Below are 10,691 nucleotides of genomic sequence, written 5' to 3' on the forward strand. Positions count from 1 at the left end.
GCGGTGGCTCAAACCTGTAATCCCAGCACTTTGGGAGGCCGAGACGGGCGGATCACGAGGTCAGGAAATCGAGACCATCCTGGCTAACACAGTGAAACCCCGTCTCTACTAAAAAAATACAAAAAACTAGCCGGGCGAGGTGGCGGGCGCCTGTAGTCCCGGCTACTTGGGAGGCTGAGGCAGGAGAATGGCGTGAACCCGGGAGGCGGAGCTTGCAGTGAGCTGAGATCCAGCCACTGCACTCCAGCCTGGGCGACAGAGCGAGACTCCGTCTCAAAAAAAAAAAAAAAAAAAAAAAAAAAGAGGCGGGCCCTGCCTCAGCTCCACCTCCAACCTCTGGTGGACCAGCTTAAACATCCTTGAGGCCCAAGGTTTACAGAGGGAGAACTGGAGGGGAGTGCTTGGCAGCTGAGCCATGATCTGAACCCAGGGATTTAAAGTAATTCAAAAATGAGCCTTAGAGAGCCAGAGGGGACACGCTATCCGTTTCTGTCTGTCCATTTCTGCCTCTAGCTTAGAGAAAAGCATCAAAGCTGTTCAGGAGGGGCACAAAGACAACAGCAGCAACAAACACCCCCACACCCAAACGAGACAGTGCAAATACCCAGTGACAGGGACGAGTGACAGGGACTGGCTTTATAAGCTATGGTGCGGCCAAACCATGGCCACTGTGCAGCTGTCAATAAAACCTGTGGTGCATCTATAAAGGAAGGGCATGAAGGACGGCCCCAGGGTTAAGGGAAAAAAGCAAGAGGTAGAATGAGATGTATGTAGGGTGAGCCCATTTTTTGTTCATAAAAATGGCTGGGCATGGTGGCTCATGTCTGTAATCCCAGCACTTTGGGAGGCCGAGGTGGTAGATCAGTTGAGGCCAGGGGTTCGAGACCAGCCTGGGCAACACGGTGAAACCCCGTCTCTACTAAAAATACAAAAAACTAGCCAGGTATGGGGATGCACGCCTGTAATCCCAGCTACTTGGGAGGCTGAGGCACGAGAATTGCTTGAACCCGGGAGGTGGAGATTGCAGTGAGCCGAGATCGCACCATCGCACTCCAGCCTGGGCGACAGAGCTAGACCCTGTCTTAAAAAAAAAAAAAAATTACTCTGTCCTCAAAAAACACTTGTGTGTTTTTGTTTTGTTGTTGTTCACAGGCACTTGTGAATGTTTTGACAATTTTTGTCTTTCTACAATGGGTACATATTACAAATGCAATTTGGAAAACTAAAAAAAAGGAAGAGGTATAAGGAGAGGCCACCCCAAGATGGATCTGAGCCACCAGGTCCCGCCCAGGTCCCTGCCTGTTCCCGCTCCCTTCAGGACGTACCTGAGGGTCTGATCCAATGACCGCAGGGTCCCACAAAGGGCCCCGGCTTATCAGTAAACCTGAAGGGACAGAAGCACATGTGAAAGGTCTTATCAGTAAACCTGAAGGGACAGAAGCACATGTGAAAGGTCTTATCAGTAAACCTGAAGGGACAGAAGCACATGTGAAAGGGAAAGGAGAGCAACCTTTTAAAACAGAATGCCTAAGATATATACACAGCCTAAGATATACACACAGCCTAAGATATATACACAGTCCCCTCTGCCATCCAGGGAAGTTAAGTTCCTAAAGCCACTGTGAACACTGAATCAACCAACCCACTACCATTGCTCCCAGGGGAAACAGCAGTGGCCTCCTGCAAGCCTCCGGCCATATCATTTTCCCCAATCAATACACCTTGTTTTATGTATGTTTCTTTTGAAAGACATCTTATGTAATAAGCATTGTTGATTCATTAGCACTGAACTCTGTTTTAACCTGGGATCTTTAAGATGGAGAGGATTCTTTCGACGATGAGGAAAGATCCAAGATGAAAATAAAGATTTTATTACTTACAGGTCCTGGGGGCACACGACACACCCAAAGGTGACCTCCCCCCGTCCCACGCACACACACACACACACACACAGACACACACACACAGAGGTAAGGGAGCTCGTGGTTGCATGAGGGGCCAATGGGTGGTATCCAAACATTTTGAGGGGATTTTAACTGGTGGGTTCAAAGCAAGCAGGCTCGAGTTCCTGGAGGTCACGCTGTGCCTGAGAGGGGGTCACTGTGGCATCTGCACAGTTCAGTGGGATGTGGTCAGCGGGGCCGTCAAGTAGGCTGTCTGTGGCTGACCCATAGGGAGGGAAGTGTTCCCCCGGAGGCGGCTGCATAAGGGAAATATCTGGGTCAACCACACGGAGGAACTGGGAGGAGGTGGAAAACTGGAAACTGTGCTGAGGGTGACCGAGCCCTGCTTCTGGCATGAGAAAGTCCAACTTACATTCAAATGAATGCCAAGGCAACCTGAAATGATAAGAATTCCCCACAAACTCACGGCCAACAGCACCGTAGCTCATGCCTGAACAAAGCTGATACAACACATGAATTATTAACCATCTCAGGCTTCGGGACATCAGACAACACTTCAGCATTATGCTAGGTGGCTGTTTGATTTTTTGTAGAGACGGGTTCTCACTATGTTGCCCAGGCTGCTCTGATCCTCCTGTCTTGGCCTCCCAAAGTGCTGGGATTACAGGTGTGAACCACCACGCCTGGCTGAGGCCATTTTAAATGGCATAATCGCTGACAAAAAGCATAAAAACAGGAAAAAATGTAGCATTAACTGAACAGTGAAAAGGACACTGGCGTATATAGTGTAGGCGCTGAAACAGGGAGGCAGAATGCTATCTGGCACCTCCCTAGGCTGGGAACATGTGTCAGGGGTTTAAAATTTTTCTCCACACTATGTGTCCGCAAGTGGCCACGAAAGAACTGCAAGAATTGATTTGGGGTTACAAATACTTTTAGTGAGTAGGAGAATTCACACATATGGACTCTGAATAATCAGGACTAACTGTATATGTACATACACACACATACACATATATGTATAACACACACACATGTGCATGCACATGCACCCCTCTTTGGCTGTTCAGGAAAAATCCTGATTCACCCACTGCCTTTGCTTTATCCTCCAGCCCCACCTTCCTGCTCCTCAAATCCCTCTGCCCCATGGATCTGGGCCCATCTCAGGCCTCATCCCTTTTCCCTGGACCTCAACTCCTCCCTGGCCTCCTGTGCATCTCCACGTGGCCCCAGAGGGTCTCTTTTTTTTTTTTTTTTTTGAGACAGGGTCTCGCGCTGTCGCCCAGGCTGGAGTGCAGTGGCCGGATCTCAGCTCACTGCAAGCTCCGCCTCCCGGGTTCACACCATTCTCTGGCCTCAGCCTCCCGAGTAGCTGGGACTACAGGCGCTGCCACCTCGCCCGGCTATTTTTTGTATTTCTTAATAGAGACGGGGTTTCACTGTGTTAGCCAGGATGGTCTCGATCTCCTGACCTCGTGATCCGCCCATCTCGGCCTCCCAAAGTGCTGGGATTACAGGCTTGAGCCACCGCGCCCGGCCAGAGGGTCTCTTTACAACTGTCCCTGACCCTCCCTGCTCACAGCCCACCCTGCCTCCCGTGGCTCTCCAGCACACACTGGCCACCCTCTAGCTCCATCTCTCCACTCCCTTCTCCCATCGCATGTCCCATCCACACCAAAGGACTCCTCGTCCCACCAGGCCACACATCCACACACATCTGCCTCTGCACACATCACTCTCGATGCCTGGGCGGCCTTCCCCACCCTGAGCTCTGGCAGGTGGCTGTTCTCCCTTTGAGATATAGCTCGAGGGTCTGGCCTCCTAGGAAGTCTTCCCCAGACCCCTCCAGGCAGAGGAACTCCGTCCCTCCTGGGCCTGTGTGTAGGTCCGCGGATGTCCCACGGCAGCCATCGACATACAAGCGCAGGAAGGCCCAGCTGTGCCATCGACAGGACGTTACACGCTGCACAGCAACGCCACTGCCACCCCCTGCCGCGGACTCTCCCTGACCAGCGGGGGAACCCTGAGAGCGGGTCCAAAGCTGGCTCTCATTTGTGCTTTGCCCAGCAATGGGCCTTGAATGCCAGAAAGCCTCAGAGACTCAAACTGCCTCTCCTCCTTCTTTTACTCGTGCTGCCTGTCATGAACTATAATGTGCAAAAAGTGAGTATCTGTTGAATGAATGGAAAAAGGCCACGTATACCAGTAAAACGTCCTAGCACAGGGCACCTTAGGGTGCCAGGAAACGAGCATGTAGCAACATCGCCCCCTTGTGGTCCCCTTGGCTACCGTCTGGGCTAAGAGACGCTGGGCTGGGGGTGAGGAGGGGTGTCTGGGGGACAGTGTCAACATCACCAGCTACTCTCCAGGGAGCATTTTCGTGCGCCTGGCCCTCTACGGTTGTGGTCTGGAGCTGGGGCTGTGGAATTACTGTTATCCATGCTGCTATCATTGATACGAGATGATTACCATGACCTCTTATTCACCCTGCACCATGTTGACGAGTGCAGGCCTTCTCTGTGAACCCGTCACGTTCATCAAGTCTCTTTAGGTGAGGGGATGTGAAAAGGGTGACGTGACTGCTCTTAGGAGTTAGGAAGGGGAGTGGGGAGAACACTCCACCCAGGGGAGCCTCGGGGACCGGCTTCCCTGACAAGATCGGAGTGCAGAGGCACCGTGGGCTCATTCTAACCTGGGTGTCCAGCACAGCCACTGGCCTCAGGAACCTGGCACTAAATGCATGAGTGGAGAGGGTGCAGAGCTGTGCTGTCCTGTCTGCCTAGGAATCCTGCCTCCCCCTTGCCCACCTGGGAGGCTCTTGTGTTCCCTACAGACCAGGTCAGGCATCTCCCAGGTGAGGGTTTCCAGGAGCCGGCGGCGGGGTCCTGTGCCTCCCCTCTGCTCCCACAGTGCTGGGCTACCTCCACCCTCACCTGCAGCTCCTGCTTCCTGTCCGTGTCTCCCCCCAGCCCTGGAACCCCCGACACTGGGCCTGCGTCTGCCTGACCTCTGTGTCCACAATGAAGCCTGGGCAGGCTCAGCATTCACTCCTTAGTTGTTCTTCATTCCACTATGATTTTTCTTTTATTTTGAGACAGGGTCTCACTCTGTTGCCCAGGTTGGAGTGCAGCGACACAATCACAGCTCACTGCAGCCTCCACCTCCTTGGACTCAAGTGATCCTTCCACCTCAGCATCCTGAGTAGCTGGGACTACAGGCATGTGCTACCACACCCGGCTACAGTTTTTGTAGAGATAGAGTCTCAAACTCCTGGGCTCAAGCAATCTGCCCGCCTAAGCTTCCAAAGTGCTGGAAGGCATGAGCCACTGTGCCAGATCCGCCCCTCTTTCTTGGGCACCCACAATGTGTGCTCTCTGTTGCATCCAGAGGAGGATGTGTGTGTGTCACAGGGAACTGAGGCGCTGCTACTGCCCTCAGTCTCCTGTCTTGGGACTGTTGGTTAGAGATGTGAACCCTCCCTCATGGAAGCTGCAGTGTTTTGGGGTCTCCTCGTGAGAGCAGCTCAGCCTTGTCCTGAGCTAACCCATCAGAGTGTGTGAGGGAGCATTTCACTACCTTCACTTACACGGGGACTCCAGTGGGCTGCTCATTCTGTGACTCATCGTTTTCACCTGGCTTCATTTCAAAAGACACCTTTGTCTCACTAGTGTGAGCAGAAAACCCCAGCACCATGTGTTAAAGCTAGGGAGTAAGTGTGAAAACAAGCTCCAAGAAAATGGGGCAATGGACTTGTCTAGCGGGTTCTGAGGCTGGCTTCCCATGCAGAGGTTGCCTGCAGAAGTCTGGGGGCTGAAGGCCTCTCTGTCCCTCCCTCTTTCTGCAGGGATGTTGGGGCAAATTAGCACCAAACTGTGTGTGATATCCTTCTTGCCACTGTTTAAAGCTTCATGGTCCTTCAGGGGGCAATTTACCTGTTACCATTGCTGTGAGACCTGCCCCTGACATCAGACCTAAAAGTGTGCTGCACACCCCCACCAACAGTCCCACCAGTGGACACCCAGGACCTGGCCCCAGGATCCCCATCAGTCTGACCTCTGACACACCGTGTGTTTCACCCTTTAGCTCCTGTCTCCCCCAACAGGATGTGAGCTCCCTGAGGGCAGGGATTTTTGTCTTACTGGCTCCTGTATCCACAGGGCCTAGAACAGAGCCTAGCACATGGCAGGGGTTCAGTATTTGTTGAGTGAAGGTAGGCTGGGCCCAGGCACCACCAGTTCACCTCATAAGCCTCCTCCACTTGGAAAGCAGCGTGTAGGTGACAGGGGCTGTCTGTGGAGTTGAATGGCCTGGGTTTGAGTCCAGGAGCCCCTGCTGAGTAGCTGTGTGGCCTGGGCTGATTACCTAAGCTCTCTGTGCCACAGATCATGAGAGTACACAGCTCAGAACAGTTGTGAGGATGCAGGGGAAGCACCAGGGGCAATGCCTGGCACAGACAAGTGTATAATAAATGTTAGCTTTGAACAGTCAGTAGGAGGAAGTCAAAATGACGAGACACATCCCCTCGTCTGAAGGAGGATGAAATTCTGGGCATGGTGCCACATACGCCAATTAAACACGCACCCAAGAACGTCACAGAGTTTTTAAGGACACAGATGCATCTAAACTAACACATTTAGGAGCATTCGGAAGTAGTGAACTAGTTGTATAGCTAAAGTTAAAAACATAACATTGAGTGAAAGAAGGCAAGAAACAGCATGAGGTTTAGAGCATAGTACTATTTATACAAATTAAACACACAGTACCACCATATATAGTTTAAGGACACAGACATGTCTATAGAAAATTGATTTAGAAGCAGCAGTCAGGAGCAGTGAACTCGATCCACACGTAGGGGTAGGGTTAAATTTGAAGAGAGCCAGAGACAGATGAGATGCAGAGCGGAATATCACTTACGCAAATCACACACAGGACCACGGCCAGCACGCGATTTTGAGGGTATAAATACATCTAAGTGAACACGTCAGCAGAACACATGTTAAGTGTGCTTGAGCAGCTGTCCATGGTTGAGGGAAAGAAGTTGGGAGATACGAAGGGAGTAAAATAAAATTAGAAAGGCTTTACGTGAGGGAAGGACTGGGAAGGAATTCACAGCACACTAAGGACAGGGAAGTATGAGGGACTCAATGCCATTCACTGGAGGGTTCACCCTCTTCCCACTCTATATGATTTCCTAGATAATCTCATCCTCTCCTGGGGCTTCAGTTGACAGCTCCTGAGATATTCCCAGGATCTGAGTCTCCCTCTAGACTTCACTCCTGCACTTCAGACGGAGATGGTCAGCTGCCTCCCAGATGACTCGGGCAACAAGTCCAAGACGGAGTCTTGCTCTGTCACCCAGGATGGAATGCAGTGGCGTGATCTCAGCTCACTGCAACCTCCACCTCCCAGGTTCAAGCAATTCTCCTGCCTCAGCCTCCCAAGCAGCTGGGATTACAGGTACCTGCCACTGTGTCAGGCTACTTTTTGTATTTTCAGTAGAGACAGGGTTTCACCATGTTGGCCAGGCTGGTCTCGAACTCCTGACCTCGCGATCCACCCACCTTGGCCTCCCAAAGTGCTGGGATTAAGACGTGAACCACCGTGCCTGGCCTGGGTACTCTTATTCTTGTCTGAAGTGCACGCCTAGCACGCCAGCTAGGACCAGCTGCCTACTGTCCTTGGTGCTGAACCCACAACCCCCGCGCTTCCGTTTTGTGCCCAGCGGCCCACTGTCCCTGGTGCTGAACCCACATCCCTAGCACTTCCCTTTTGTGTACCGCCACCTGCTGTCCTTGGTGCTGAACACACACCCCAGTGCCTCCCTTTTATGCCCAGCTGCCTGCTGTCCCTAGTGCTGAACCCATATCCCTAGAGCTCCCTGTGTCCAGCTGCTCAATGCCCTTAGTGTTAAATCTCACCCCAGAACTTCCCCATATGTTCCGCTGTCCACTGGCTTTGGTGCTGAATGTTTAAACCAGCAATGGTAAGACCTGGTGGTTTACACACAGAGGTGAAGGCACTGATCTGGTGGTGTGAACACTGGATGGGTGGTGCTACCAGTGCTGAGACAGGGCCTGGGCCTGTCCTGCTCAGGTTGCCTGCGTGTTTGTAATGAATGAGTCACGGTGCCCCACACATGATGAGCATTTTCTACAAGCCAGGCCCTGTGCTAAGTGCTGTGTATACCTGACTTCCCTGAACCCTTGTGCAGTCCCGTAAGGTGGGCGCTAGTAGGAGACCATCTCATGGAGAAGGATAATGAGGCTTGCAGACGTTAACACCCCACAGTGGTGGGGCCAGAGTCCAAGCCCAGGCAGCGTGGCTCCGGAACCCCTGCCTTGCCTGCTGCGTGGACAGTGCAGCACATGTCTGTGCAGCTCAGAGGACTTGGGCTCTGCTAGATGACACTTCCCCTTCCCGCCTGCCCCCAGCTGGGCTCTGGGCTTCTGCCCACCTGCAGGGGTTCTGCTGACCCCCCGACTCACTTCTGTTTTTGCTTCATGATGTCCTCAGTGTTAGGCAGGCAGTTTGTCCATGGCAGAAACCCGTAGAGCCACTTCAGCATGCAGTAGCCCAGGCTCTGGAGGTCGCTGCGGCGGGAGGGCCCTGGGAAGGGAAGGGTAAAGGTGGCACCTCAGTCTGGATGCTCCATTCACCAGTGCGTCCACCCCCTTCCTTCCCCTCTCTCACTGACTCAACCACGCGCTCATGCACTCAGCATTCCAGCCATATGGGCTGTCTTCTCTGCTCATTCACTTTCATGAGCAGGCAGAAGCTGACTCTTATTCTCATTCTGACTTACTTTCACTCAACCATCCCCTCAGCCTCTTTCTTCAGGTCACCCTCATCCACTCTTCTCTCATTCATGCACTCATTCAATCCTCAGCATCCATGTGCTGGGCTCAGCTGATTTCTGAAAACTCAGACTGGGATCTTATCGGGTCCCAGCCCATGACAGCCTTGTTGGGAGACAGCTATGGTGTGGGACTACCTGAGTGACAAAGGACACAGAACACATGGGAGCCCAGGAGGATGGGTACCAATGCCAGCCTCAGTGGGGAAGGGCCGGGAGACCCGGATGGTGTATTTTCCTTATGCTTCCTGAGCATAAGACAATGCTTAATTTAGACAACGCTTTGTGTAAGCACTCGACAAGCACTACTTGTTGTCCGTGCTGGCCTTCCACCACCTGATGCTGGGGGCAGGGATACCTTCCCTGCCCTGGAGGAGCTCAGTCTGGTGGGAGGACGTGGCAAGCATGTGGACGGCCATGATATAAAGGGATGTGAGAAAGAGGGGCTCAAGAAATCTGCCCCGGGCCCTCTTCCCACTCTCTACACTTTCCCTGGATGATCCCATCTTCTCCCAGGGCTTCAGCTGATAAACTCCTGAGATACTGCAGAGCCTCTGCCCAGATTTCCCTCCCACATTCCAGACGTGGTGGCCAACCACCTCCTCAAACAGCCCCTCCTGGATGACTCCTAGGCAACTCCCATCTTTCAAGTCTACGCCAGATCCTGAATCCCAACCTCTGGAACTCAGGGCTCCCCAGTGCCCAGCCTCCCACTGTCCTTGGTGCTGAACCGCTACCCACCCCCCCCACCCCCCACAGTGGTCAGGACGCTGTCTGTGGTCCTGATCCCTGTCCTGGCGCCCTTAGTGCCTGTCCTGTGTGGCCACCTGCTGTCTCTGGCTGTGAACTCCTAGAGCTGCCCTTGTATGAGAAGCATGTCTCCATGGTCCCAAACCCTTCCCTGGCCTCGTACCGCATCCCTTGTGCAGGTCCATGCTAATGAACTCAAGGTCCCCCTCGTGAGGGCTCCTGCTGCCTTCCACGTAGGCCACGTGTTTGCCACTCGGGCAATAGCGGAAGGCGAAGCCATAGCCTGCCAAGGTCACCTGTGGACACAGGGAGAAGCCATACAGATTGGAGGTGTGGAGCACAACTGAAAACAACCATTCCATCAAAGATGACATTTTTCACTTACAAAACTAAGCCATGCTCATAGCAAAAACGATGTGAAGTAAAAAGAACCCCAACCAGCCATCATATTTCCTCCCAGCCCCTAAAACCCACTGCTCAGAAATAACCACTAGTAACAGTTTCTTATGCATCACTCCACATTTTTTTTTTAATAACCAGGTAACATATATGGATGGGGAGGGGCTCTTGTTTTCCAGAGGCCTCACACCAGACCTGTTGGACACCAGCACTTAACACTTTAACAGCAGTTCTGGGCATTAACTCTGGGGCCAGATGGCCTGGGTTCAAATGCCAGCTCAGCCCGCTGGTGGCGGTACAACCTTGGGTAAGCTATACTACTCTCTGCTATGATTTCTCATTTGTAAAATGATAATAGTCCCCACCTCAAAGGGTTCTTACGAGGCTTAACTAAGTTTAAAACAAAAGTTAAATGCTTTCTGCCTGATACACAAAGTTAACTAAATCTTCTTTCAAAAATATTTATTTATTTTGAGATGGGGTTTCACTCTGTCACCCAGGTTGGAGTGCAGTGGCGCGATCACGGCTCACTGTAGCCTCCTAGGCTCCAGTGATCCTCCCACCTCAGCCTCCCGAGTAGCTGGGACTACAGGCATGCGCCACATGCCCAGCTGATTTTTTGTATTTTTTGTAAAGATGGGGTTTTGCCCTGTTGCCCAGGCTGGTCTTGAAACCCTGGGCTCAAGTGATCCTCCTGACTTGGCCTCCCAAAGCACTGGGATTACAGGTGTGAGCCACTGTCCCCAGTCCATGTCTTCTTTTCTTTTTTTTTTTTTTTTTTGAGA

The 10,691-nt window shown here is 52.3% G+C and overlaps 1 protein-coding gene across 1 annotated transcript in view; it reads right to left on the reverse strand.

Annotated features, from left to right (window-relative positions):
* Window positions 1-10,691, reverse strand: part of VRK3 (vaccinia related kinase 3) — a 50,602-nt gene that overhangs the window by 4,440 nt on the left and 35,471 nt on the right. Inside the window, exons 11-13 of the mRNA XM_025367238.1 lie at window positions 9,671-9,803; window positions 8,390-8,510; window positions 1,326-1,384 (exon numbers count right to left, since the gene is read on the reverse strand). Coding sequence (XP_025223023.1) covers window positions 1,326-1,384; window positions 8,390-8,510; window positions 9,671-9,803 — 313 coding nt within the window. The remainder of the gene's footprint in view (window positions 1-1,325; window positions 1,385-8,389; window positions 8,511-9,670; window positions 9,804-10,691) is intronic.

Source organism: Theropithecus gelada, chromosome 19, assembly GCF_003255815.1.
Source record: "Theropithecus gelada isolate Dixy chromosome 19, Tgel_1.0, whole genome shotgun sequence".
NCBI lineage: Eukaryota > Metazoa > Chordata > Mammalia > Primates > Cercopithecidae > Theropithecus > Theropithecus gelada.